General features: G+C 45.8%; 1 protein-coding gene across 1 annotated transcript in view; it reads left to right on the top strand.

Annotated features, from left to right (window-relative positions):
* Positions 1-26,784, top strand: part of PMM1 (phosphomannomutase 1) — a 204,278-nt gene that overhangs the window by 83,378 nt on the left and 94,116 nt on the right. The window contains exon 5 of the mRNA XM_069652766.1: positions 25,576-25,675. Within this exon, the coding sequence (XP_069508867.1) occupies positions 25,576-25,675 (100 nt within the window). The remainder of the gene's footprint in view (positions 1-25,575; positions 25,676-26,784) is intronic.

The raw sequence follows: 26,784 nt of genomic DNA, 5'->3' as shown, positions 1-26,784 counted from the left end.
GAGGTTTCATCTGACGTAGAGACTCTCAACAACAACCCAGTAAAAGTACTGAACAGAGTGAAGGAACTCGACTGGATTAAAACAGCTGAGAAAGCCGCATCAAACAAGTTAACGAGACATCTGCAGTGAACATCCGCAAACTGAACGAGCTTCAACCGTTCATGAAACAGTTTCCGTCAAAGCAAGCAAGGTCCCTGCTATTAAGAGCAAGATTGAACTTGTTACATACAAAGGAGATCTTAGTCATACGGGGGCGTGCGACAACTAACGCCTGCAGATTTTGTGGACAAACGGAAGTAATGGAAACCATTCGCCACTTGCTGATTTCTTATCCTGGAAGTTTGAAGTTAAGATCACCGTATCTGAGACATATTTTTTCGGACTTCGTGCTGCAGGACGAAGCACTTTGTTGGGCAAGGCTAATAGCGGTGACAAGACCCTTTGGCTGTTGGCATCCTACAACATATTACGCAGCCTACAAGAAATCTTCCAGGACTCAACAGATTTAGTGGCGTCTTGTACCTCACTAACTTCCTTACCACAATAAATAAACTGCTCCGGCGACAGTTCCATAGAGACTCAAGAAAGGAAGATAGATACACAGAGATCAACAGAAAACCACTCTTTTTGTAAAAATCTTAAAGATTAAAATACAAATAAATTTTTAAAAAAATGCAGCAGTGGACATGGTATCAAAATTGTCTGACATATAGAGGTTAAACAGGTAGGACGCTAACACGCAGCCCTGCCTGACACCTTTAAAAGTCTCACTGTTACGGGATAAAGCTCCCTGTTGATCCAATCTTATTTGGACATTAGAACCTTCGTTAAGCCAATAATAAGGCGTAATAACCCATCCGGAAGACCCCATTTCTTTAATTTGAAATGAAAGTTTAACAGCTCCCTGTTGATCCAATCTTATTTGGACATTAGAACCTTCGTTAAGCCAATAATAAGGCGTAATAACCCATCCGGAAGACCGCATTTCTTTAATTTTGCCCACAAGAGACCCCTATCGACCGCATCTAAAGCGGCCGAAAAATCGATCGTTGCAAGGAAAACGGAACCGTACTTAGTTGACCATGCTTGACTCATAATAATATATATTTGTTTTACTTTATTTAAGTTACTTGCAGACAGGTTACAGGGATATCAGCGTTCGTGCATTAACATCATTACATCCTTTCAAAGGACACACAGTACATTTTGTAGTTCTGATGTCTAATAAACATGCTCTGGCATTGTGTCACTGTTCATCTCTCACATAGTCCTGGAACGGTCCCCAGATGTCTTTAGGCCTACTCGTTGCTATTACTGTTCCAACATATCCTTCATCCCTTTCATTTACATAGGTCAATTCTCTGAGCCATTCATGTATTGTCGGTGCTGCTTTAGATTTCCACTTCGACAGAATACATTTCTTTGCTGTTATACAACTCATGTTAAATAACCTGCAGATTTTAATATTAACCTTTCTGATGTCCCCTAGCAAAAACTTTAGGGGGAGAAGTGTAGGGGGGGGGAATCTTGGTCATTGCATGCACAGCTTCAGCCACCTCCCACCAGAATTCTGCCACCTTAGGGCAGCTCCAAAACATATGCATAGTGTTGGCTCCCTCTTGTCTACACTTCAGGCATTTATCTGATATATTATGGTAGAATCGTGCTACTTTCGTTGGTGTGTAGTGTAGCCTATTCAGCACTTTGAACTGTACGAGTCGAAGTCGTGCATTGAGTGAGACATCCTTTTCCATTTACTCTTGTCTATGCTTGTTTCTTTGCCTCCCTCCCACTTCCTCTTTGCTCTGTTATGTTGTTCTCTCCCGCCCTGCACTTTCATATAGCCTAGACATCAGTCCTTTTCGGTTATCACTCTGCACTACCATTTCAATGCAGTCACATGAAGTTGGTTCCTGGGGGAATGACGGCCACCTCTTCCTTACCGCTGCTCGCATGCAAAAAACATGTAGCATCCTAACGGGATTGTCTCCTAATCTCGATTTAAATCCTTCCTCCGTCACAAATCTGCCCTCAGGGTATAGATCTCCCAGTTTCATGTTTTTCCCTGGGTCCCATGATATCTGAATATCACTGTCAAATGTTGGAGCGAGCCCCGGGCAATTCCACAGCAGGACTTTGTTACAATAGGGGGTATCTGTGCCCAGTCGTTTGAATATCCGATTCCATGCGTTTACCGTTGTGCGTACTGGGTCGAATGTACATGAGTCCTCATAGTGGTCATTTAAAATAACCGATTTAAGATCAGCCGGGGATGCCCTGTAACTTTCCAGAACCCGGTGGGGAGGGCTCCACACCACTCCTGTCTGTACCAAAATCATGCGTAATGTGCCTGTGCTACCAAGTAGTACAATTCAAAATCCGGAGTTGCCAGGCCTCCTCTGTCATAGGGCTCCGTCAGGGCCTCCCAGTTCAAACGGGCCACTCCTCCTCCCCACACAAACTGCACCGCCAGTGTCCTGAGCTTGACAAAAAATGTGCGCCCTGGCCATATCGGGATGGTATTAAAATAGTATAGTAGTTTGGGCACCACTACCATCTTCAATAGAGAGATTCTACCATATAACGACTTTGGGTATTTAGACCATAGGTTCAATTTGACCCCTAATTATCACAAATCGGCCGTGGAAGGTTTGGAACCGCTGGAGACTCCACTAGTGTCGACACGTTATTCCGATAACGTGCTCAGCGGTCCAGTGTTCCACTAACATGGCCGCCGCCATGTATATACCAAGCGCTGTGCCACTTTGGTTGTTAAGGCCTTGTACATTCCATGACATCAGTACTATTGGTTCACCCATCTGTTTCTTGTTGAGCATACTGTCCATGTGTGTCCATCTGCACACCAATATTTGCCTCTCCGTGCCACATCAGCCCGTTTACCTGTCTGCAAGCTTTTTTATTGCAACCTTTAGGCGGAGAAGTGTAGGGGGGGATCTTGGTCATTGCATGCAAAGCTTCAGCCACCTCCCGCCAGAATTCTGCCACCTTAGGGCAGCTCCAAAACATATGCGTAGTGTTGGCTCCCTCTTGTCTACACTTCAGGCATTTATCTGATATATTATGGTAGAATCGTGCTACTTGCCTTGGTATGTAGTGTAGCCTATTCAGCACTTTGAACTGTACGAGTCGAAGTCGTGCATTGAGTGAGACATCCTTTTCCATTTACTCTTGTCTATGCTTGTTCCTTTGCCTCCCTCCCACTTCCTCTTTGCTCTGTTATGTTGTTCTCTCCCGCCCTGCACTTTCCCATATAGCCTAGACATCAGTCCTTTTCGGTTATCACTCTGCACTACCATTTCAATGCAGTCACATGAAGTTGGTTCCTGGGGGAATGACGGCCACCTCTTCCTTACCGCTGCTCGCATGCGAAAAACATGTAGCATCCTAACGGGATTGTCTCCTAATCTCGATTTAAATCCTTCCTCCGTCACAAATCTGCCCTCAGGGTATAGATCTCCCAGTTTCATGTTTTTCCCTGGGTCCCATGATATCTGAATATCACTGTCAAATGTTGGAGCGAGCCCCGGGCAATTCCACAGCGGGACTTTGTTACAATAGGGGGTATCTGTGCCCAGTCGTTTGAATATCCGATTCCATGCGTTTACCGTTGTGCGTACTGGGTCGAATGTACATGAGTCCTCATAGTGGTCATTTAAAATAACCGATTTAAGATCAGCCGGGGATGCCCTGTAACTTTCCAGAACCCGGTGGGGAGGGCTGTGGTCCTGTCTGTACCAAAATCATGCGTAATGTGCCTGTGCTGCCAAGTAGTACAATTCGAAATCCGGAGTCGCCAGCCCTCCTCTGTCATAGGGCTCCGTCAGGGCCTCCCAGTTCAAACGGGCCACTCCTCCTCCCCACACAAACTGCACCACCAGTGTCCTGAGCTTGACAAAAAATGTGCGCCCTGGCCATATCGGGATGGTATTAAAATAGTATAGTAGTTTGGGCACCACTACCATCTTCAATAGAGCGATTCTACCATATAACGACTTTGGGTATTTAGACCATAGGTTCAATTTGACCCCTAATTATCACAAATCGGCCGTGGAAGGTTTGGAACCGCTGGAGACTCCACTAGTGTCGACACGTTATTCCGATAACGTGCTCAGTGGTCCAGTGTTCCACTAACATGGCCGCCGCCATGTATATACCAAGCGCTGTGTCACTTTGGTTGTTAAGGCCTTGTACATTCCATGACATCAGTACTATTGGTTCACCCATCTGTTTCTTGTTGAGCATACTGTCCATGTGTGTCCATCTGCACAACAATATTTGCCTCTCGGTGCCACATCAGCCCGTTTACCTGTCTACAAGCTTTTTTATTCCAACTTTTAGGGGGAGAAGTGTAGGGGGGGATCTTGGTCATTGCATGCAAAGCTTCAGCCACCTCCCGCCAGAATTCTGCCACCTTAGGGCAGCTCCAAAACATATGCATAGTGTTGGCTCCCTCTTGTCTACACTTCAGGCATTTATCTGATATATTATGGGAGAATCGTGCTACTTTCGTTGGTGTGTAGTGTAGCCTATTCAGCACTTTGAACTGTACGAGTCGAAGTCGTGCATTAAGTGAGACATCCTTTTCCATTTACTCTTGTCTATGCTTGTTCCTTTGCCTCCCTCCCACTTCCTCTTTGCTCTGTTATGTTGTTCTCTCCTGCCCTGCACTTTCCCATATAGCCTAGACATCAGTCCTTTTCGGTTATCACTCTGCACTACCATTTCAATGCAGTCACATGAAGTTGGTTCCTGGGGGAATGACGGCCACCTCTTCCTTACAGCTGCTCGCATGCGAAAAACATGTAGCATCCTAATGGGATTGTCTCCTAATCTAGATTTAAATCCTTCCTCCGTCACAAATCTGCCCTCAGGGTATAGATCTCCCAGTTTCATGTTTTTCCCTGGGTCCCATGATATCTGAATATCACTGTCAAATGTTGGAGCGAGCCCCGGGCAATTCCACAGCGGGACTTTGTTACAATAGGGGGTATCTGTGCCCAGTCGTTTGAATATACGATTCCATGCGTTTACCGTTGTGCGTACTGGGTCGAATGTACATGAGTCCTCATAGTGGTCATTTAAAATAACCAATTTAAGATCAGCCGGGGATGCCCTGTAACTTTCCAGAACCCGGTGGGGAGGGCTGTGGTCCTGTCTGTACCAAAATCATGCGTAATGTGCCTGTGCTACCAAGTAGTACAATTCGAAATCCGGAGTCGCCAGGCCTCCTCTGTCATAGGGCTCCGTCAGGGCCTCCCAGTTCAAACGGGCCACTCCTCCTCCCCACACAATCTGCACCGCCAGTGTCCTGAGCTTGACAAAAAATGTGCGCCCTGGCCATATCGGGATGGTATTAAAATAGTATAGTAGTTTGGGCACCACTACCATCTTCAATAGAGAGATTCTACCATATAACGACTTTGGGTATTTAGACCATAGGTTCAATTTGACCCCTAATTATCACAAATCGGCCGTGGAAGGTTTGGAACCGCTGGAGACTCCACTAGTGTCGACACGTTATTCCGATAACGTGCTCTGCGGTCCAGTGTTCCACTAACATGGCCGCCGCCATGTATATACCAAGCGCTGTGTCACTTTGGTTGTTAAGGCCTTGTACATTCCATGACATCAGTACTATTGGTTCACCCATCTGTTTCTTGTTGAGCATACTGTCCATGTGTGTCCATCTGCACACCAATATTTGCCTCTCGGTGCCACATCAGCCCATTTACCTGTCTGCAAGCTTTTTTATTCCAACTTTTCTTCCCAAACCCTCTGCGGGCCCTTCTTGGTCGTTCATCCAAAGTCCCGCTCCCACCCCCTTTCCCAACATGTTTAACTCCCCACCGCCTCCCCCAACTTGATGATGTATCCCCTGATTAACCATGGAAACTCCCTGAGGCGCGTCGTTGGCGGCCATGCCTACCCTCGTCTGCCATGATAGCGGCCCGGACCGGGTTCAATTTAAACTATCATTTGTGCCTGCTTACATTGTTACGGAATAAAACAATCATAACAGTGACTCTCGTTCGATCCCCAACATTGCCCTGATCGCCTATCCCTCTTGTGGCCTGGTTTTCATCTCTGTCACGGATCAATGGTGGGACAGTAAGACGCCTCCAAGTAGGACATTGCGTCTATCAGAGTTTCAAAGAAATATGCTCTGCCACCATGCTGTGTTCATAGTTTCAAAGGAAATATTAGGGCATAGGGGACTTGCCGTGCTCTCAGTAGCCATTTCACTGGATCATATGTTCTTCTCTGGGCCTGGACCCCTGCAGCAAAATCTGGGTAAATATTGATGTGGTTTGCTTCGTAGCTCGCTGGACAGTTTCAGGATGGTGTCATGGGTGTCAGGATGGTCCAGCATTTTAGCAATGATCGTGTGCGGCGGTGCTCCAGGTCGTGGCATCGGGGCAAGAGTATGATGTGCGCGCTCGACCAGAAAGTGTGGTGAGAATGTAGTGGTATCAAACAGTGTCTTTAGGAGTGCCTCGCTAAACGGTTCCATTGGGCCTTTACATGCTGATTCTGGTACGCCAACAATGTGCACATTGTTTTGCCTCGATCGTGACTCCTGGTCGTCACATTTATTCTTTACTTTGGCAAGTTCTGTTTTAAGAGTTGCAATGTCGCGGTCAAAAAATAAATGCTAAAATAAAAATAAAATAAAAAATGAATAAATGTTGGCCCATCATGTCTTCCACTACCCCTATCCTTGTTTCCGCTTCATTAATGCGCCCGTTCTCTTTCTCCAGTTTTGATTTGAGGGATCCTATCATCGCCACTGTCATTGATTGACACAAAGCCGCCTTGCATGGCCGTTAGGAGGTGGTCTTCTTGAGCGTTTTCTTCCATTGCTTCACCACCGCCCTCTCCGGACAGGGCAGCTGGTCCCGGGGTGGGAGCCCGGGGGCTGGTGAAAGAGTCCATCAGGCCTTTTGTTCTTATTGGCACCTTTTGTTATGTTTGCTGCCAATTACTGTTGCAGTTATAGCTTATTCTATCCTTAAGGCCCTGACATCCAACACATTTGCTTGTGGTATCTGTCCAGATCAATTTTGCAGTGTGCCGGCATTTATTGTACTGTAGGTCTTTATCCACATGTCCCGCAGTGGCCTTTCTTGGATGACAGTCTGTGGTGGAACGCCAAGCCTCTTCTTTGCCGCTTATGTGCCTCGAGGGGTCTGTTTCAGAGCTATCTCTGTCTATCCCTCCTAATGTGACATCAGCAGTTCTCTGTGACACCTCTTATATCAGTGGAGGACAGTATGAGGGGCCCAGGCTCACGGTCAGGCCCCGGGGCAAAAAGACGGTGTAATAACAGTCCTTCCGTACACAGCGCCTAATCAACTCTTACCCAATTGTATCCTCTGTCGCATCTGTGCTGGTGCACAGGCCCACTGCTCTGCTGTTTTATTCCTGAGTGTCTGTACGGCTTAGCTGTAGTCGCCAGGGTGCAATGGGCTCAGCAACTGCCCAGCAAGGAATATTCCACCAATTGTTATCAGGCCTGGTCTCCGTCTCCCTCACTGTGTATGTTTACCCACACTACTGTAAGAGCATGTAGCTGTGACCACTGCAGGTGTAGGCGCGCTGTCCACGCTGTTGCCCATGAAGTAGCGACACTCTGGTCTCCCTTTCGCTTAAGGGATCCAAAACACCCGGAAGGCGCACTCACTGTGTATCCCAGGAGGGCAGGCCGTCGCCACCATCTTTTCGGGCTTTGGATCGCCCTTGACTCATTTGTCCATGCCGCAGGTTCGGCCACGTTATCTCCAGGTTGGGGACCGCAGGTGCCCTCTATGACTTTGGCCACGTCTCGCTCCTCCCGTTCCATCACCGCTGCAGTGTCTAGTTAGCCAGATCCTCTGTCTTGACTGCCGGGGATCACTGAGGGGGACGCCACTGCATAAGTGTGGTACTGGTGCCGACATTACTGCACTGCCACTGATGTGGGATAGTTGAACAGACTGGATGGGGTCTAAGTGCGTGTGGTCCTTCCTTGGTTGAGGCCTCTGCTACGCCGGATTATAGTAGTGGCTCCTCCTACTTCCCGGCTCGGCTTTGGTGATTGCGCCACAGCGCCGGGGCTTCAGGCAGCTGCTCCACGATATTTAGGTGGTCGGGGAACCACAGCCCGGGTTTGTAGTCCCCCCTCACCTCTGGCTCTCTTCCTTTGTGTGGGAGATACAAATAGTAGGCACTATTGAGGATGTTTTATTCTTCGGATTTTGCCGGGCCAGAGCTCTCTTATCAGGTGGCCATTACCTAGCTGCTCAACAGTGACCCCCCCGACTCATAATACATTTTAAAATGAAGCCGTTTGAAGACATGCCCAGATGTTTACGAAAACCGGTCTGCCATCTATTAATCATGCCCGTTTGGACTGCCAATCCTCCAGATGCTCCAACCGCAAAGCCGCAAAGACCTTGCTGTTGGCATCTACGATGGCTATAGGGTGATAGTTGGATGGGTGCAGTCTCTACCCTTTTTTTTAATAAACGGGCAGGTTATGGGCAGTGGACCAAGAATTAGGTAACCGTTACGATGAGACAATATGGTCAAATAAGATGGACAACATTTCCGTCCCAATCTGTGTGCGACCCTTTAAATAGCAAATTAGACAGTTATTTGGTCATAAGGCACGAGAAACTCTAATTACTTTATAATCTCTTTGATCTTAATGGGGTTCAGTTGGTAACTTCCAATCGTTATCAGACAGACGTATTTCCCAGCTTCTGCTAGCAATTTGACCTATAGGCAGGGCAACTATGGCTTTAGAATGGGTTACCCAATCCTGCAGTGTTTCCAAGATCATTTATTACTCGCAAGAAAGTCTGTGAGTTTTAATTAGACAAGATTGTAAGCATGTGCTCTGCTTCCCTTTGAATCCTCACAGCTCCATTGGCCCTTACCCAATTTTGATATACCTGCTTTACTTTTTGTATATTCTTATGTTTTGCAATCGAAGAATGGATTTGAGATCTATTAAGGACTCTTATCTCGGCTTTCATTGTTCTTTTCCGTTTTACCACATCACCATCATAAAGATGCATATGTTTCCTTCTCATACCAGTGGACGATTAAATCATAAAAATACTATAATCAATAAGATCTTTAATAGAGTCTTCAAAATTGTCCATTGAAAAGGAAAAATGTTGGCAATCAGATGTAGTTGAAGTAAGGTATATAGCAACATTTGTATTCACATGCTGTAGCGTCAAGGAATTCCTGCTTATTCTATTTCCAGCAACATTGACTTGTAAACCACTGGTGATACGCCCAAGCCCTTCACAAACAACCCGTCCAATTTCAAATATTGCCAATCTAATAGGAGGGACAGATAGAAAGCGGAGTGCATTTCTCAAATAAATATCAACTGACAAATATGTAGTCTAGTGTTGACTGGTGAGTGCCACTATGCTAGGTAAAATGACTCATAAAGTCGCCACTAATGGCACCGTTCAGCATAATTAGGCCAATGCCAGTCAGATATTTGGACCATACCTACCAGTAGTTGTCCTTAACCGTTGATTTTGGATATAGTCTGGGTGCAGGACACAGATACAAACATGAAGCATTTCGGTCACCTGAAAATAGGATCAGACCTTCCTGCCAGTTTTCCAACCAATCATTAATACAACCGGAAATGTGATCAATGAATATGTTTATATCGCAACAGCCTGCATGCCAATACACATTCAAAACTTAAATGTCTAACTTGATCAACAGTTAATCGTACATGAATTGCCAAAATACAGTAACAATGATTTATACGATCAATAATGGATACTATTTGAGCAGATTTCAGCAGGGTCAAAAGTCCACGGAAGAGGCAACCTTGCCTGTTGACTCTTTTTGGAAGCCTGAAAGTTGTAAGCATAACCATCAATTACTGGCATGGAAGTGAGACATGTTTCTTGTAGATTTATAGTAAGTTTTGATCTAAGTAAGAGGCTCACAACTGGATTAGTAAATGGATGGCTGTGACTATGGGCATTCCATGATAAAAAAGATATTAAATAAGAATCAGTGTTAGGAGGATTGGGGGGATTCATTAGAATTGAAAATCAGAGGTCCATCACCAGTCCCTAATTTGATTAACGATATTTGGGTCACTTTTAAAAACTTGTATCAAACGTTCTGGGCCATGATCTGGGGCCAAAGAGACCACAATATCGCTATGCAAGAGAATAGATTGACAACCGTCACTCATTTGGTCCTGATTAGAAACCCCTACCCATATAGAGTGTAATAACGATGCAGAATGCGCAATTGGTATTCAATACATTCATAACTACATCCATGACCATCTTAGAATGAAAATAGACATCAGCCCGTTCAGTTCTAAAGTGGTCAAAAAAATGAACCCTATCAATATCTCGAGAGGTGATTGTTGTAAGAGACGGAATCGCTTTCAGAAGACGTAAGATGTTGGTGCGATTTAAGCCCACATGTTTATTGTCGGGAAGAACACCATCTAACAGGACTTTAAGGTCATGATCACAGTTCAAATCTCTCACAGGATGAGAGGGACCTATTCACTCTTGATTCCGGGTCCTGTCAGGGCCTACTGGATAACGGTGTGCAAGATCTCCATTTATAGATACATGTAATAGGAGGTAAACTAACACTGTTACTAGGAGCGTCCGATTGGATCACTGGCATAAATGGCAATTGCGTGCAAGAATTCAGTCATAGGAACCAAAGCAATCTGTGTCAGGTCAACAACTGAACTTGGTGTAGTGGAGGGGAAACGAGCACTGCTACTAAAAATGTCAGATTGTATCACAGGCGTAGATGGCAATTGCATGCAGGAATTCATAGTCATAGTATCCAAACCAATGTGCGTTGGATCAATTACACAAGGGTGAATTGTTTCTTCAATAATAACAGTCGGACCCTCTTTCTTTCGCTACATTGTCAATAGGTGCATTGACGGTAAAACAGCCAACAACAATAATCTTGTCATCTAAGACCTTCTTAACCAACGGTCATTTTAAAAAGCTACTTTAAACATTTTTTGTAGCTTGTTTATTAAATTTGCTAAATTACATATTTTTGTCTTCCTAAGTTGTTTACCCCCTCTTTTACTTAGCACAATTGGAATACGTGGCACTGAAATAGATTTTTTCGCAAAGGCCCTCGCACCCCATCACACTCCTAGTCCTCATAAACTCACTCGACAGAGTAACAATGAGTATAATCCCAGAAGGGACAGGGGAGTTAACAGCCGAGGAGTCAGAGGGCACAACAATTGTTTGCATGGTTGGCAATAATGACAAGCTGGCAGGTAAAAAACTGTCATCTCTGATTGAATGAACCTTTGTCAAAATACCATCTCTTGAGATGGATTGGCCATAATCATAGATGCAATAGGTATTTGTTCGCCAGCACTCATATTACCATTTGATGTACCATCTACTAACAATTCCGCTAAATTCTATTGAGTCACTATGTTCAAGTTTGCACTACCAGTACTATTTACAGAACAGGATTGATTGATGAATAAATTATTGAATGCATTCATAAGAACCTAGGGTGAATGTATATATGTTTATAATTGAGTGTTGTGTAATATTATCACCTGCTTGTTTCATTTTATAGTGTGTGTTTTGGGCCTAGAATACATATAGTATTTTTGTTCTTAACTGTCTAAATTGAATTATTGTGTGCTTCACTTTGTGGACTTATTGTGGACACCTGACCCCACTCACACTATTCTGAGCTAAGAATAGGCTTGACTGCTCTCCTCTGCTACCTTGATTGGGTTTTGGCTAACCTGTCAGAGTTACCCTGTTTACTATAACTAGGATGGCCTCCTAAATTCTGTCCACCATGCCCGATTCTAGAAATCCATCTGTAGAGCAGGTGGACACCTTCTCCCTGGTCTCTGCTCCCTTAGCACCATCCCATTGGAAGGACAGACGAAGAGCCACATGCATCCTTGCAATATTCCTGTAACACGTCGAGAATATGAGAGACGATATGCACTCAGGCAACCATTTAGAGTGTACCCACAAGCTGACATAGTGGAGGAATGCTACCAAGAAGGATGCCCTTCGCCACACTGTCGAGGCGCAGCCATGAGCAAAATGGATGTATGTTAAAACCAAGTCTGACGACAGCAAAAGAATGTCATAAAGAAGATATAAGAACCTATGCTGAACTGATATGAAAATACTTAAAAATGAGGATGTAGCTGAAGCATAGAGAGAAACATGTACCCAACGATACAGTAATCATGAAAGCAAAGAAGAATGAAGTGACCCACTGGTCAATAACTGTAAATACGCCGTAACGCAAGGTAGATAGAACATATAGAAGCTTGCTTATGAGAGGTATACATTCAACATTTAGGACGACCATTAGAAGACGATTGACAACGGCTTATGTCAATGAACCCAACTAGCTCAAATTACAAGCCCGGGATCCTGAAGTAAAAGGACAATGCAGAGGTTGTGTTTCCCTAGCAAAATAGAGTACATTGGCCTGGGGCCAAAGATGCTATTTCGAGAGATGAAGGCAAAGTACGAAGGGAGTCCAATGAGCAGACCATGTGTGAAGGACATATTTCTCAAGATTAGGAGGCACAAGAACATTCACAGATGCCAAGTATTGGACAATTAAAAGTGTATACAGCTTATATGGGATAAAGTGAGCAAGTCTCTAAAGGCCAAGCAGATCAAATGCACCCAGTATAATTGAATCAAATGCTAAATACACTGTCCAAATTGACAAATTTGTGGTCTCTTAACACATGACGAAGAGCTTGTAAACAAGGGCTATTTATTAGGTTTGAAACTAAGATAATGGTATGCCTACACTCCATTGAATGTTCCGAGACAGTGCAGACTGGCAAGGTCAATTTTCAAACAGAGGACACTGGCATTAAGCCTACCGATGAGAGAGGGTAGACTAATTGGCAAAACAAGGGGAGAGCTGACGCATCTCAAAGCACCTGGGTTTCATTTCTATGTATGTGCTGGTAGCGAGCCGAATGTCCAAGGTTGGATTTGGGTTGCCAACCAATCAGAAAAACCTGCCATGCACATTTACATACAATGTTGCAAAGTGTTATTCCGCTGCCATATTTTCTGTTGTAATCAGTATGAACTACGTATGTAGAAGTAGCTCAGGATGTGTCCTGCAGAAAAGGGGTCGCCAATGAGAAACTAACACTCATGCATTCTATATGTAGACATGTTTCCTAATCCAATCGCACCCCTTGATAGGTTTTGTAATATGCCGCGTAGGATGACATCATAGATGACGCATCTAGCATTATATAAACTAAGCATAATCAAGAAGTGTTGTGATCCTGCATGAATCAATTTGATGAATGACGATTAACCCTGCTTTCCTTAATTGAGATAAAAGCAGTATTTGACCATCTACTTTGAGTCTGTCCGGTTATTTGGTCTGAGATATTTTATTGGTAATTCCATCTAGCACAAAGACGATTCAAAGTGCTAGAGCACACATCTTAACATGCCACATCAGGGGGAACTGGGAGCTCTACCAGGGAGCCTGGTAAAACCAGGCGTTAAGGGAGGACCTGCAAAGGGAACTCGTAGTAGGGCGGTAAGGGATTACCGGTACCGGTGCCCTTACCGGTACCAGTAATCCCTTACCGCCCGGGTCGTAATGAGGCCCCATACCTGGTATCCTGGACCCACAGCCCCAACCACAAAAAAACATGCAAGGTGCACTTCCTCCCCCCCTCCAAAACACAAAATTCATACCTAGAGTTATGCCTGCAAAACCCCATGACACAAAACTCATACCTGCCATCCACCCTCTCCACCCCATACAACGCAAGACCTGGGTCCTCATCACGAGTTGGGCGGTATCCCAATAGCAATAGCGCTGCGCTAATTGCGCTTGAAAATGGGCGTTAAGTTGGCGTATTGACTCCTGGTTTAGTGCTGGTGGTAAATGCTGCCAGACTCGTGATTGGGCGGACACTTAAATGCAGCACTAATAGCGTTACTGCTGCATTTAAGGGCTACCGGCAACTCGTGATGAGGCTCTAGTGTCTTAATTCTGGAAGATAGGGCACAGGAAGAATAAATGATTTGCCCACGATCACACCATTTTCTAAGACGTGAAGCTGAAATGTGAGCCTGGTTTATACTTTAGACACTTGGCCCCATATCTTCTCAGCTCTATCTGATCCAAATATGTGTTGATTTATGTGTTTAAAGACGTACAATAATACTGTGTTTTATAGCAATGACTTAAAAGTATATGAATGCAATTCTAAACCAATCGGACAAATATATACATTTTTATGTTTGGCAAAAAGAGTAGGGTTGTAGCATTGTTTTATGCATCCTGAAAGCAAGTACCAGAATGCAAATTTTGTCAACCCAAAATAATCTCCTCCTGATTTTGCGACTGTACTTTCACGACTTGAAGACACACAGCAACAAAAACAAATATTGGACACAATCACATGCCTGTAGGGATTGTTTGACACAGGCAGGTAGAATGTTATTATGCATGGTGTAAAGAAAACATGAAGTTCCACAAAAAAGTAAACCCTTTTGTTGTGTGAGTCAAACCATCATGGAAATAAATGTGCACTTCTATTGTCCATGAAGAGGTTAGAGTTCACTGGATTTGGCGAGGACTGAGACCTTCTGATACAAATGTGCTATGCCAGTTGTTACCACCTAAAGTTGATGCTTGGTCTGTCCCTGATCACCATCTGCAAAGAGCTTCCAATTTAATTGCACAGCATATCACAATTGGATGTCACTGGCTTGAAGACTAGCCCTTCCCTTGCCCAATTGCCCTCTAGTGTATGCTCCTTGGCATAGCCTATGTGTGATCCCATGTAGCTCTCCTACAATCACTGTGCCCACGAGCGCAACGCTACAGTCTATTCAGGGAGCACTTGCTTTCCACACTGTAATCAGAGAAATGTCACTCACTCTCATAATCTAGAGCAGACCCTTTGCCCACCCTTTGTGTGATTAGACACCTAGAAGTGGCAAGAAAGAAGTTAATCCTGAGCTTTTATCTATATCCAATTTGCCAGGGAAGTACAGCATCAGGGGGTTGCTAAAAGAGCACAATGCCAATCTCAAGATTCTAGGCAATTAAGACCAGCGCACACAGAAAACTGTTTTTACGTTTTCTCCACCATACAAGAGATCGACTGACCATTAACCCTGAGTGAATCCCCCCACCTGTGGAGTCCACATTGTATGTGAGCAACTCTGCCCAAAGCAATGAAGTACTTGAACTGAGTGCTCTTAATGCTACTAATAATGTTATTATGTCTCATGTCCAGACTCATAAGCACAAATTAGATCCCATATCCGTGTTCTCTTGGATTTTGGCTGGTTATAGGGGGAAGATGAATAACCAAGACATTTTGGATTTGTTGGTTCATTATGATGTCATCCTCCTACAAGAAACTTGGGCAGCACATGACTTGTGCTTGGGTGGTTTCTTATTTTACCAAATAACCACCCTCAAAGAATTTAGAGGTATATTTGCATGAGGTTTGGCTATGTTTGTTAAGTCTTTGTTATCATTTCACTTTGGGGTCATTGACACACATTCTAATAATTTTAGCTGTAAAAAACTATTTAAAAGATTGATTACTGTTGTGTCATTTTTATAATGGTCCTCAAGGAGGTCAAAATTCCTCTCTCCTATTAGATCTAAAGATTAAGATGGATTCATTTATCTACGATAAGTATAATGGCTCATGCTGGATTGTATTGGAGGCAATTTCAACTGTAAGCTTGGAAATGGCCCCCCAGATCATTTCCTTGATATGGAGGAGAATTAGTGACAATTTGACCATAATATACACTCTATAGGACACCAACCTAGAGACTGAGGAACTCCTCGATACATTTGAGGGCTTTAGTGTTTTGGTTTCCTCCAGTTTCTTTAGAACTGGACTACATAGAAACACAAATTCCAAATGTAGCTGGATTAATCGCAATTGTAGAATAGTTCAAATGAACTTTTAAGTTTTTTGAAAGGACATATTATCAAAACATTAAAGATTGTAAAGGCACGTGCAGTTTATTCAAAAAACGATTGTCAATTGTAAGAGGAAGTGGAAATTACTACATGGGAGGACCCTGCTAAGGCCAACTAGAAATGTTTCTGGGAATTGATTAATTTTGGCCGACACACTTGGCAAGGGTCAATCATCATTTAGAAAGGTACCGGATTCTCATTGGGGTCTGTCACTTCTGTAGGGGAGGCATGCTATCATAAGTATGACACTGACACAATGGGTACAATTTGGGGGTGAAAAACACCTACTCTGCCCTATAACTAGTAGGAGTAGGAGTTTTCTAGGAGTAGAAAAGGAGTAGTATCGACCATCAAACGATAAACAAATCAGTCCTAGTGAAGTCTGTCAAATCAAAATGGCCTATGCTAACAAAACCTTATGCCTGTCCTATCTCATGTACAAAAAGTGTATAAGGGAGAAATGTGTGCAAAGTAAAAATCAGTGTTCACATTAACAAAGGTGGCTGAATCAGCTCTCCTCCCCACGTTAGGCCTTACGGAGTAAGGCGGTTCTTGTAGTCAGGATGACACACTCTGGCTCAGGTTCTCAGTACCATAAACAGTTCCAAAACGTGGATTGATGCCCAAATGGCCTTCCACGTTAAGTCTTTCAGACCTTCAAATAATATTTCAGCACAAGGTCACGTAGGTCCCCCTCTGTTGGGCTCATACCTCTTCAAAAACAGTTCCTAAAGGTCCCCCTTTGTCAGGCTCAGACCTCTTCAGCACAAAGTTCAAAAAAACCTGCAAAGGGGCTCCCTTCCCCAGGCTTATTTCACTTCAGGTCTCCCTCAGCCGGGCTCAGACCATTTTCCGGTGTCGAAGACTTTCAAATGTGCGTGGCTGTCTTAACAGACCTCCGCAGGACCACTTCGACTAAAAGTCCAAGATTCAACTTCCACTCTCCCCTTCTCTAGGAGGTAATTCTGCTTACTTGGCTTTTCCACTTAATTTGTTTTATCGTTACAAACAATGCACCTTTCATGGAGACATTTGAGTAGGCTACTTCCTTTTTGGCTCCGGACCACTCCGTTACTCAGTATCGCTTATTCCACAGCTCTTGGCTTTTGCACTTCATTTGCTTTATCGTTACCAACAATGCACATTTCACAGAGACTTTCGAGTGGGCTACTTCCTTTCGCTGGACGACTGAGTTACTCAGTATCGCTGATTCCACAGCTCTCTTTTACTTCAAAGTTCATTCGCAGGTCTGCCTCCTTTCCTTGCGTCTCATCCACATGCATGCAGCCTTCACTTGTGATATAATGTTGCCACTTCAAACTTTCTTTAACACACACCGATCTCTCAGGTCACTTGGCAACTCACCGGCTGTGTGCATTTCTTTCTTGGTTTTACGATTTCCAATCCACGAGTCAAGGTCTTTGAAACACAATGCAGTCTTCACCTGCAGGATCTGGCCTTCTCCGCGTGTCTTTCATGGCCTGTCCGAGTCCAGTAGGGAACTCTTGGGGTTTTCGACCCGCTGCTCTTGTCCTTTGGTCCGTCGCTCTGCTCCAGTAGGTTTGCCTTTGTCCCAGAAGTCCTGCTCGTACTCGTGCTCCGCCTTGCTCAGAGTGTGTCCTTAGGTTCTGCCTTTTATCCGTGTGAGGAGAGCTAATTGGTGTCAGGTGTATGCACTTGAAGTCAAGTGCCTGACTTTGCCTGATCCGATTAACGGGACATGTCCAGTACGATGTATGAGCGTTAGTCTTGTTACTCTGTCACCTTCTTCCTCCGGCCAGTGCTTGCGTAAAAAAGGGGGGGTAGTTGGGACCTCAGAGAATCCCACAAAACAGGATGGGGTAGATGAACATAAAAGGGGGAATACCAAATCTCACCATTGGCTGTCTCAAATGGGTCCAAAAGCGATGGCTGTGTCGTTGCCACCTGGATGACAAGTCCCCGAGGACTAGCGGTGAGACAACCTTTGGTTTCTCACACTTCTCAGATCTTTATCTGTATTACCTTTCAGGAGCATAGTGGGCAAGCCGTTGGGTCCTGGCACCCTGACATTTATACTACCAAAAATCAAACAGCTAATAGTTTTGTAATTTAAATCATGTGCCCAAGGCTCCTCTGAGATGACTCATTGGTCTTATTATCGTATATTTTTTTATAGAATTTACTTGGGTGTGAGATTGGAATTTAATGTCAGCATTTATAAGACGCCAAGATTCCTGTGTGTCCTTAGTGACTAAAACTTGGATCATTATCTGCAAATCTTTTATCAGCTGTTCATATTTATGACAAGTTCTGGGAATTCATGAATAACTTAGACCTTAGTATCAACTTATCTAAATTTGCAGTCATGATCTGCTCACAGTGCTGTCGAGTTGATAAGGTACCAACCCTTTACCTTGGGAAGAAAACACTTAAAGTTGCTCCTGCCTTTGAATAGTTCAATTTGAGGGAAGCTCACATTTAAAAACACAATCAAGGAGGATCTCTCAGTTATATGGGGAACTTTCCAGGTTTGAAAATCAATACAAGGCCAGTACAGTAGATATGATGTTAAGAATATTCTCCACCAAAGTAAAACCTGTGGTGAGATATGGAGCCGAAATCTGGGAAACCGATAAGGATTCGGTGTTGCAGATTCTGAAAATTAATTCCTGAAATAAATCCTTGGACTAACGGTTTCTGCACCAAACCTTGCATACATAAGAAGGTTGGATGATAATTTCTTGAGGACGAGTTACTAATTGATCCCTTACATATGTGTCTAAGAGTGTGGCAGAACACAAAGGCAATACTATCTCATGACATTTTAACACATATCTGTTAATCAGAATACAATAATATACGCAACGCTTGGCTGATGGTCATAAGAACTCAACTAGAGAAAGTAAATTTAAGGCTCATGCTTCACTAATCCAAAGAGCTGTAATAAAGCATATTTTAGTGATGTAATTAAAACTAGCCTGTTCAAATTTATTTCCATGGAAAGAGAATCCAAAGAAATTATGAAACCTTCCAATCATGCCCACGTCATGATGGTTAATGGGGGAATACAAAATATCTGATTTGGAATAAACATAAAAACTGACTGATGCTAATCACGAGAGCAGGGCTAAATGTAATTCCCTTGAGAGCAATAATGGCAGGTTGTGCAAACCTTCCAAACAGTGACTCCCAATTTCTCATTTTGCCATACCTTTAGGGAAAAGCTCATGCATTTTTCTTTTTTTTTGTTCAGTATGTCAATCAATTCGGCATTAAACAATAATTATTTCATCTCGTGATGTGCCTTTTTCCCAATGTAGACTTCCACTATTTTATTTGCTCTTTGCTGACTTTCCTCTTGTGCCCTGGACACTTTTGGCCTATCTCCAGGTAGCTTGAAAACAGAGTCAATCTCTAATCTGATTGTCTAGATATCATTCTCTATGTGCTTGATTAGATATTGGCTAAGAATACACTGGGGGTCATTCCGAGTCTGGAGGTAAGGTACAAACCATGCCGCTATTGATTTACCGGCATGGTTTTCCGCTCCATGCCATTCCGACCCCTCAGACCGTAAATTACGGCACCGTAAACTACAATGCCGTAATTTACGGTCTTGGGTCGCGCGCGCGCACCACCATGGCGAAATTAACGCCATGGCGTAAACCGGAGCTGATTCCAAGTAAGAACCACACGTAAATTACGTCCTCCTCAAGGCCGTAAAGTACCTTACCGGCATGGAGTACATACAGGCATCTCAGAGAAGGAGTAAAGAACCCTGAGCAGTGGGACCCAGAGCCACAGGTGCACACATGCAACACAGACGGAGGCCAGGAGTCTGGCATAGTAGAAAAGGAACACACCCACACACCACCACCCTCCCACACCAAGATGACACCAATTGAACAATCAAGTCCACAACCACACAAACCCCTGCAACAACACCAGCCCCCCCCCACTGAGGAGACACAGGGGTAGAAGGAGGGGGGAGACAGGCCCTGCATGCAGCACCAGTGCATCCTCCGTTACCACCCCTGCAGCCCCCATGCACACGTAGCATGACTTGACGCTCTAGGAGAAGGCCTACCAGACAGACACCCCTGACCACCTAGACTGTGACACCGTCACCACCATATTGCGGCACAGACACAAGACAAGCGAGCACCATATAAATGTACAGTGCCAACCCGGCACAAGTGATGGTGTTGCCTGTGCCCCACACCCATGCCAAAGGCACCCACCAGCACACAGTGGCATGTCACAACCGTCCATTATGCGGCCACATATCCAAGTGCCCTTACACCCCCCCAAACACATCCCCAAACACACAAGGGTCCACCGATCCCCAACATGGATCACCCATGAGACACACAACAGTAAAGCTGGACCAAAAGCAAATGGAGGCATGGCAAATGACAATGTTTCCCCTGACAGCACCCACCAGTCGTATGTGGACCAGCTTGGCATGCACGTTGCGGACATCAACTGCAAACAATACCACTCCCCCTACGTGCAGATGGAATGCAACACTACCAAGAACCGCACACATGGGTGGGCCCGACACCAAACAACTACACATGACTCAAAGGGCCTGCTGAAATGATATGATATGATATGGCATTTGGAACGCGCCCATACACAAGTGTCTCAAGGCGTGACGAGGCAGGGAGGGGGGAACAAGGGGAAGACAGACAACGATCCCACCAGGCCAGGTGTCACACAGGCCACGCAAGTGCAGGGGTAGTGAGAATGGAAAAAGTGCAAGTGCAAGGGGACGGGGGAAGTGCAGTACAAAGTAAGTCGAATATCCAAAAATAAATTAATAGGGCCAGCTGGTGGCAAGTGCAAGGTAAGTGCAGACAAGTGCTGGGAAGGGGGGGCTGTAGGGATAGAGAGACAGTCCCGCAGTGCAGGGGTTGCCAGGGAGGCAGTGCAAGTGGAGAGTGGCTGGGCCCAGGACTGAGGTCGGCGAGAGTGGCCCAGATCCAGATCCTGTGCAGTTTCAGTGAAGAATTCAGCAGGGGAGAGGGAGAGAGAAAGCAGAAGCAAAGAGGAAGGTCATGAGGTGCTTCCGGAACCAGAGATGGTTCTCCACAAATATCAGGGATGCAGGAAGGCTGTTCCAGAGGGAGGCCCCTGCCGCGGAGAGAGATCTACCCCCAGCTCGTTGCTCTGAGAAGCGGCTGACCCTGAGTGAGTCGGAGACGGATGAGCAAAGGTCTTGGGAAGGAAGACATTCAGGAAGAGAGAGTAGAAGGTATCCATGCCCCAGGCCCCAGAATGCCTTGTGGACAATGCATAGTGTTTTGAACTTAAGGGAAGGAGGGAGTGGGTGTGACGATGAGGAGAATCTCAGTCTTACTAGCATTAAGGCAGTGTTCATTGGCTGCACACCATTCCTGGATATCAGACAGACAGTCAGAGATGAGGGAAGGAGAGGAGGACGCCGAGGGTAGGCTGAAAATTTGCTGGTTATCGTCCGCATAGCGCTGAAAGTTTGGGCAGAGGGTGGCGATGCAGTGGCCAAGGAGGGCCAAATACTGGTTGAACAGCCAGGGAGGGAGATTAGATCCCAGGGGAACACCACAGGTGGAGGAAAAGATGTCAGAGAGGAGGGCCCCAAGTTGGACCTGGGAGGGTCGATTGAAAAGGAAAGAGGTCAGCACGCTACCGCGCCACATGGCCCAACATGCAGGATGACCTTTCTCTTGCTGGCTGTTGAGTCGTCTGACTGTGTCATGCAAGTGCACTGGTGCCACAGGGTGGGTGCCTGCATGAACCAACTGCGTAGTAAAGATGGAGCCATTGTACGTTGTTCACCCTGACAACAAACCTGCCAAAGAACCAGGGCAATGGCACATATGAACATATTTTCACTTTGCCAGAATAAGGCACCCACATCACACTACATCTACACCAACTGACAAGGGATAGGCACACTACACCAGCACCACTCATTGGCGGACACCACAACCACAAGTGCATATCCGAGGGCACACTGCACATTCACATTGCGGCATCCCCCAGCCTGGCACCACAATGGAGACCCACCCCTGGAAGTGGAATTCACGGAGGACAGCAGGAGTATGATATCACGTCACCGGCATGGCACCCCCATAGGAGTGTTGGGAATCACCATAGAATGGATCAGAGCTGGATGATGGACATGATCCACAGCCAAATGAGAATGTACACAGTACACAGCACCAGAATGATCCGACATCAGAACAGCAGCATGCGACAAAGGAACATGTACCCCAAGATGTCCACACCACCGTTCACGGACCATCATGTAGACACGACACCCCACAGCATTACATTGCATCGGACACATATTTGTGTCCCTGATCGTGCTGAATATATCAATGTACATGTACATATGGCCATCATCGAAAGCCTGCCATGACAGCCAAGTGCTGTTCACCACCATGACAGTCCACACACCCACCTCATTTTGCGACACATGCAGCTGTTGGTGGATGTACCCTAACAGCAAGCCACATGACCCCTGTCATGAACCCCCTGAACAGACCCATGGGGCAACCAGACCATGGCCATACCTGTGCATGCGTGTAGATGCAGCAGTCACCAGGTTTGCGTGATGCACATATGTGCCCGCGAACCAGGACTGGTGGCTGACCCCTCCACTGATATCTGGTGTCGAATGGGCCCATGCCATATGTGCAGATGGACAAAAAGTGCAATGAAGAATGTCCACAACGGTTCAACTTTGCAACACCAATTGTGTATTGAGATAACAAGAAATGAAAAAACAGTGCTTACTTCAGCAAATGCCCATGCCCCCTCCCCCCTCCCCCCAACCCCAGAACACATCACCCCCCCAACCCCAGAACACAACATCACCCCCCTCCCCCCAACCCCAGAACACAACATCACCCCCCTCCCCCCAACTCCAGAACACAACGCCACCCCTCTCCCCCCTCCCCCCAACTCCCGAGCAGTCGTCCCATGTAGGATCTTGGGACCACATGTGGCAGGAATGGCTAATGTCCCTTGGAGCCCTTGTCTGGGGGAGGCAAATCCCGTTTGCGCAAGGAACGCCGGAGGCGTCTCTCCGGGCTGCCTTGCGTGGCCTCACTTGTCTCGGACGTGCCCTCCTGCTGCGGCTCCATATTTTGACTCCCTGCCTCAAGGGCATTAGCAATGCGGTTCAGGACATGGCATAGCCGGGTTGTATTGTCCGTCAGGGAGTCGCACAATCTGGTGGTGCAGTCGTTGAGGGACTGGCGCATTTGATTGAGTTCCTCATGCAGTCCAGCCCTGGTCTGGCGATTATCCTCAATATAGTTCCCTATGAGATCGCTCAATTGCTGGACTCTGAACTGGTCAGGTGAAGGGGGGCCATCGGATGATCTACTTGCACCAGCATGCTGTGCAGGGGGTTGTATGGGCGAACTGGGGGGAACGACGTCACACCCCAGCGGGTCAAGTTCAAGGCTGTGCACTGGTGATGGTGCATCCCCGGAGTCACTGCATGACGCCAGTGTCACGGGGCATGGTTCCAGCATTTGCATGCTCTCCTGGTAGTCCTCTGACATGGGCCCCTGGATGGGTGGCGGGCTGGGCTCCCACTCATCTGGTGCGGTAGCGGCAGCCTCCCCTGAAATGCTCGATTGTGCTGAGGTAGGGGTCTGCTCGGCTGCTGCCACGGATGTTGTGTGGCTTGCTGGTCTGCCAGCTTCAAGTGGCCTTTCCGTAGGCTGAGGGGTGGTTTTCTTGGCTGCTGGCTTCGGCCTGGCCCTGCCAGTACCCGCGGAGGTGCTTGGCCGGCTTACTTGGGGCTCTGTGCTGTCATGGTCTGTGCCTGTGGGGGTAGGAGAGAGGGACAACATTAGTGCATGTGCTATGTCCTATTTGCATACATGGTTGCATGGACATTTCAGTCATTCACGGGTTGTTCAGTTTGGGGGGTAGCTATGGCAGTGGTACATGTGCATGGTGAAGACATGTACACATGTTTGGGAGTGATTTGTTGTGCCCTGTTCATGTACATTTCGGCAGGTACTATGCCTACCACGCTGGACGGTGTGCATGATGGGCTGTGCAAGTCAGTCCAGTATGGTTGATGTGCGTTATGTACTCGCACTTGTGCCAGCATTAGGCGGCACTTGCCTCAGCATTTGCTGGATGGGGGGATGCGTTAGATGGGGGAGGGCAACACGAGAGGGTGCCTTCGATGGCCCCTGGGTCAGTTTACATGATGCAATGGACATTGCCAGTGTGCACTGTCAACACTCACCTCCTTCTGCAGAAGTCGTTCCGCCGCACTCCATGGTCCCCACGCCCTCTATGGATTCCGTGCCAATAAGCTGCGCGTAGGTCTCCTGCCACGGCTCTAGTTGGACCTGTGTACTTGGCCCACCTCCCGTCTGTAGGGCCTGGCTGCGGTTGGTGAAGAGGAGGCCCCGCACCCGCAGGTCGTCCCACCGCTTGCGGCAGTCCCTTGGGGTGCGGGGGGTGCTTCCAACAGCGCTCACCCTCTGTGCCAGTTCCTGCCCAGATGGTCTTCTTGCGGAGGGTTGATTCCCTGCGCATGTCGCCGCTGAAAACTATATCAGCATGCTCTGCAAGGTGGTCTACCATGACCTGCAGTTCATCGGTGGAGAATTTCACCTCGCGGACGCGATCCGCCGTCCTTTTTGGTGCTTTCGGCATGTCCTGCGGTGCCTGGTCCGGTTCACGACTTTACTTTCCTCACAGGGCTGCTGGCAGCTGCGGATGGCAATGGATTGTGTTTTTAAAGATGGCCGCCGCTCTCCTTCCCGTTCCTACGCGATGTCGTAATTTCCGGATCCGTTTTTCGGCGGAGACCGTAATTTACGGTTTCTGTAAATTACGGTCACCGTAATTTACGGTCACCGTTATGCACTGTCGCTAATGCTTACAGGGCGGTGTAGTACTTTGCGTGTCGGTTGCATGCCGGTAGGGGTTTTTCGGGGGATTTTGCGGCAGGCCGCACGGTCCTTTTCCGGCATGGCGGAAAGCGCGTGTCCGTGAGCTCGGAATGGGCCGTAATTTTCGGACTTCATCCAGCACTTTACGCCATGCCGGAAAATACAGTTACTTACCGGCATGACTCGGAATGAGGCCCACTGTATTTGTTTACCACATATTGAAGACCCCTTTGCTATTTTCTTTCTTTTTGTTATGAGTTGTTTTAAAATACCTCTTACATGTGAGGATGTAATTATTTTTATGAAGAATTACTGATGGCACTAGCCCTTTATGATTTGACCTTTTAGTCTAAATATCAAATTAAGTAGATGAATTGTGTGTTCATTGAATGGGAAGTTGTACTGGCTATCTAAAATGATGTTGTAAAATATTATGATGATAATAATTTGAAACATACTCCCCGCCCGCCGCTGTGTAATCCGGGCAGACTCGTCACTGCATAATTTTGGACAAACCTCTCACCACGCACAGTGCAATCTGGGACAGACCTGTCTCCACCCAAGGTTGATTTTGACCAACATATTTTAATCCACCCTTTTTTTCTTGTTGTCTTTTCCGGTTGTATCTTGCACCTGCCAACTACAGAGGTACCTTCATTGAATTCCGGAACGGGATGCTAAACATCTCCCCCATTGGCCGTAGCTGCACGCTAGAGGAGAGGGTTGAGTTCTCCGAGATTGACAAGGTGGTGATGACTGTTCCCTTATGATTTTTTTGCATTACACATGCAGCCTGAAGGCTTATCAAATTCATAGATGCTGCAAGAAGGTATCATTATTGTGCCTAGATATTTATATCGAAGTCTTGATGCAGTGAAAGGCATCCTCTACTGTCTGCCCTTTCCACCCCTTATCTCCTATAGGACACAGGTGCATGTACCCACATGTGACATAGCTGGCGCAAATGTACTCTTTGAAGCATATATAAAGGGCCCATAATCCATATCCTGTTTCCGTTACTGCTACGTTAGAACAAATTGATTACAGGCTACTGAACTATTCGCATTGTAAATATCACATTTTCCATGTGCATGTCATTAAAAACAATTACCTGAGGCATATGATGTCAATCAATTTTTCTATGTTCAGTACGCTACATGTTGCTGTTTTTTAGAAATATGGTTAGAAGAAACAGTGAAATCTGACACTTTCTGTGTCAGTGGGTTTCAAAAGGGTAACTGATGATGGCTGCAAATCCAACCTTCTATTACTCTGCCTCCAGGAATACTGTCCAAAAATAGTTGTACATTTCGATAGTTGGGCATTTTCTGATTGTAGTTTGTCTCCTATTGCTGATGTTAATTTATATGACGGATTATTACTTCCAATTTGAGCTGTTTCATTTTGAATTATAGGTCGATATTCTCTGCTTATTGTGGTATTCACTACAATATATATGTTAGAGCTGTGAAGATTGAACTTGAAAATTCAAAATCTAAGTTTAAAAAATGGAAATTGGAATTGACAGATTAAAGAATGTATTACTTTTGATTTCCAAATGTTAATTTAAAAATTGTGAAATTCACATTACAAATACAAATTTTGTTAGGTCTTAAATTCACTTGAACGTATTGTGGAGACAGACACTAGTGCAGTATGGCAAGAACTACAGTACTAGCAACAGATGGTTACCCTGCCTGCCGTGGTAGGAACTTATTTTTTTTTGTGCTAAATGTAAACAAAACGTGTGTGTTTTAAATTTTTTCTCCCTCTGTCACCCTGTCCCCTTCTATTTTCCTGTCCCTCTAACCCTTACCCCTTTTTGTTGTTCTCTTATCTCCTTGTCTCACTGTCC

Source organism: Ambystoma mexicanum, chromosome 3p (genome assembly GCF_040938575.1).
Source record: "Ambystoma mexicanum isolate Mex_15411 chromosome 3p, UKY_AmexF1_1, whole genome shotgun sequence".
Classification (NCBI taxonomy): domain Eukaryota; kingdom Metazoa; phylum Chordata; class Amphibia; order Caudata; family Ambystomatidae; genus Ambystoma; species Ambystoma mexicanum.
This window is presented reverse-complemented; position numbering and strand designations above follow the sequence as displayed.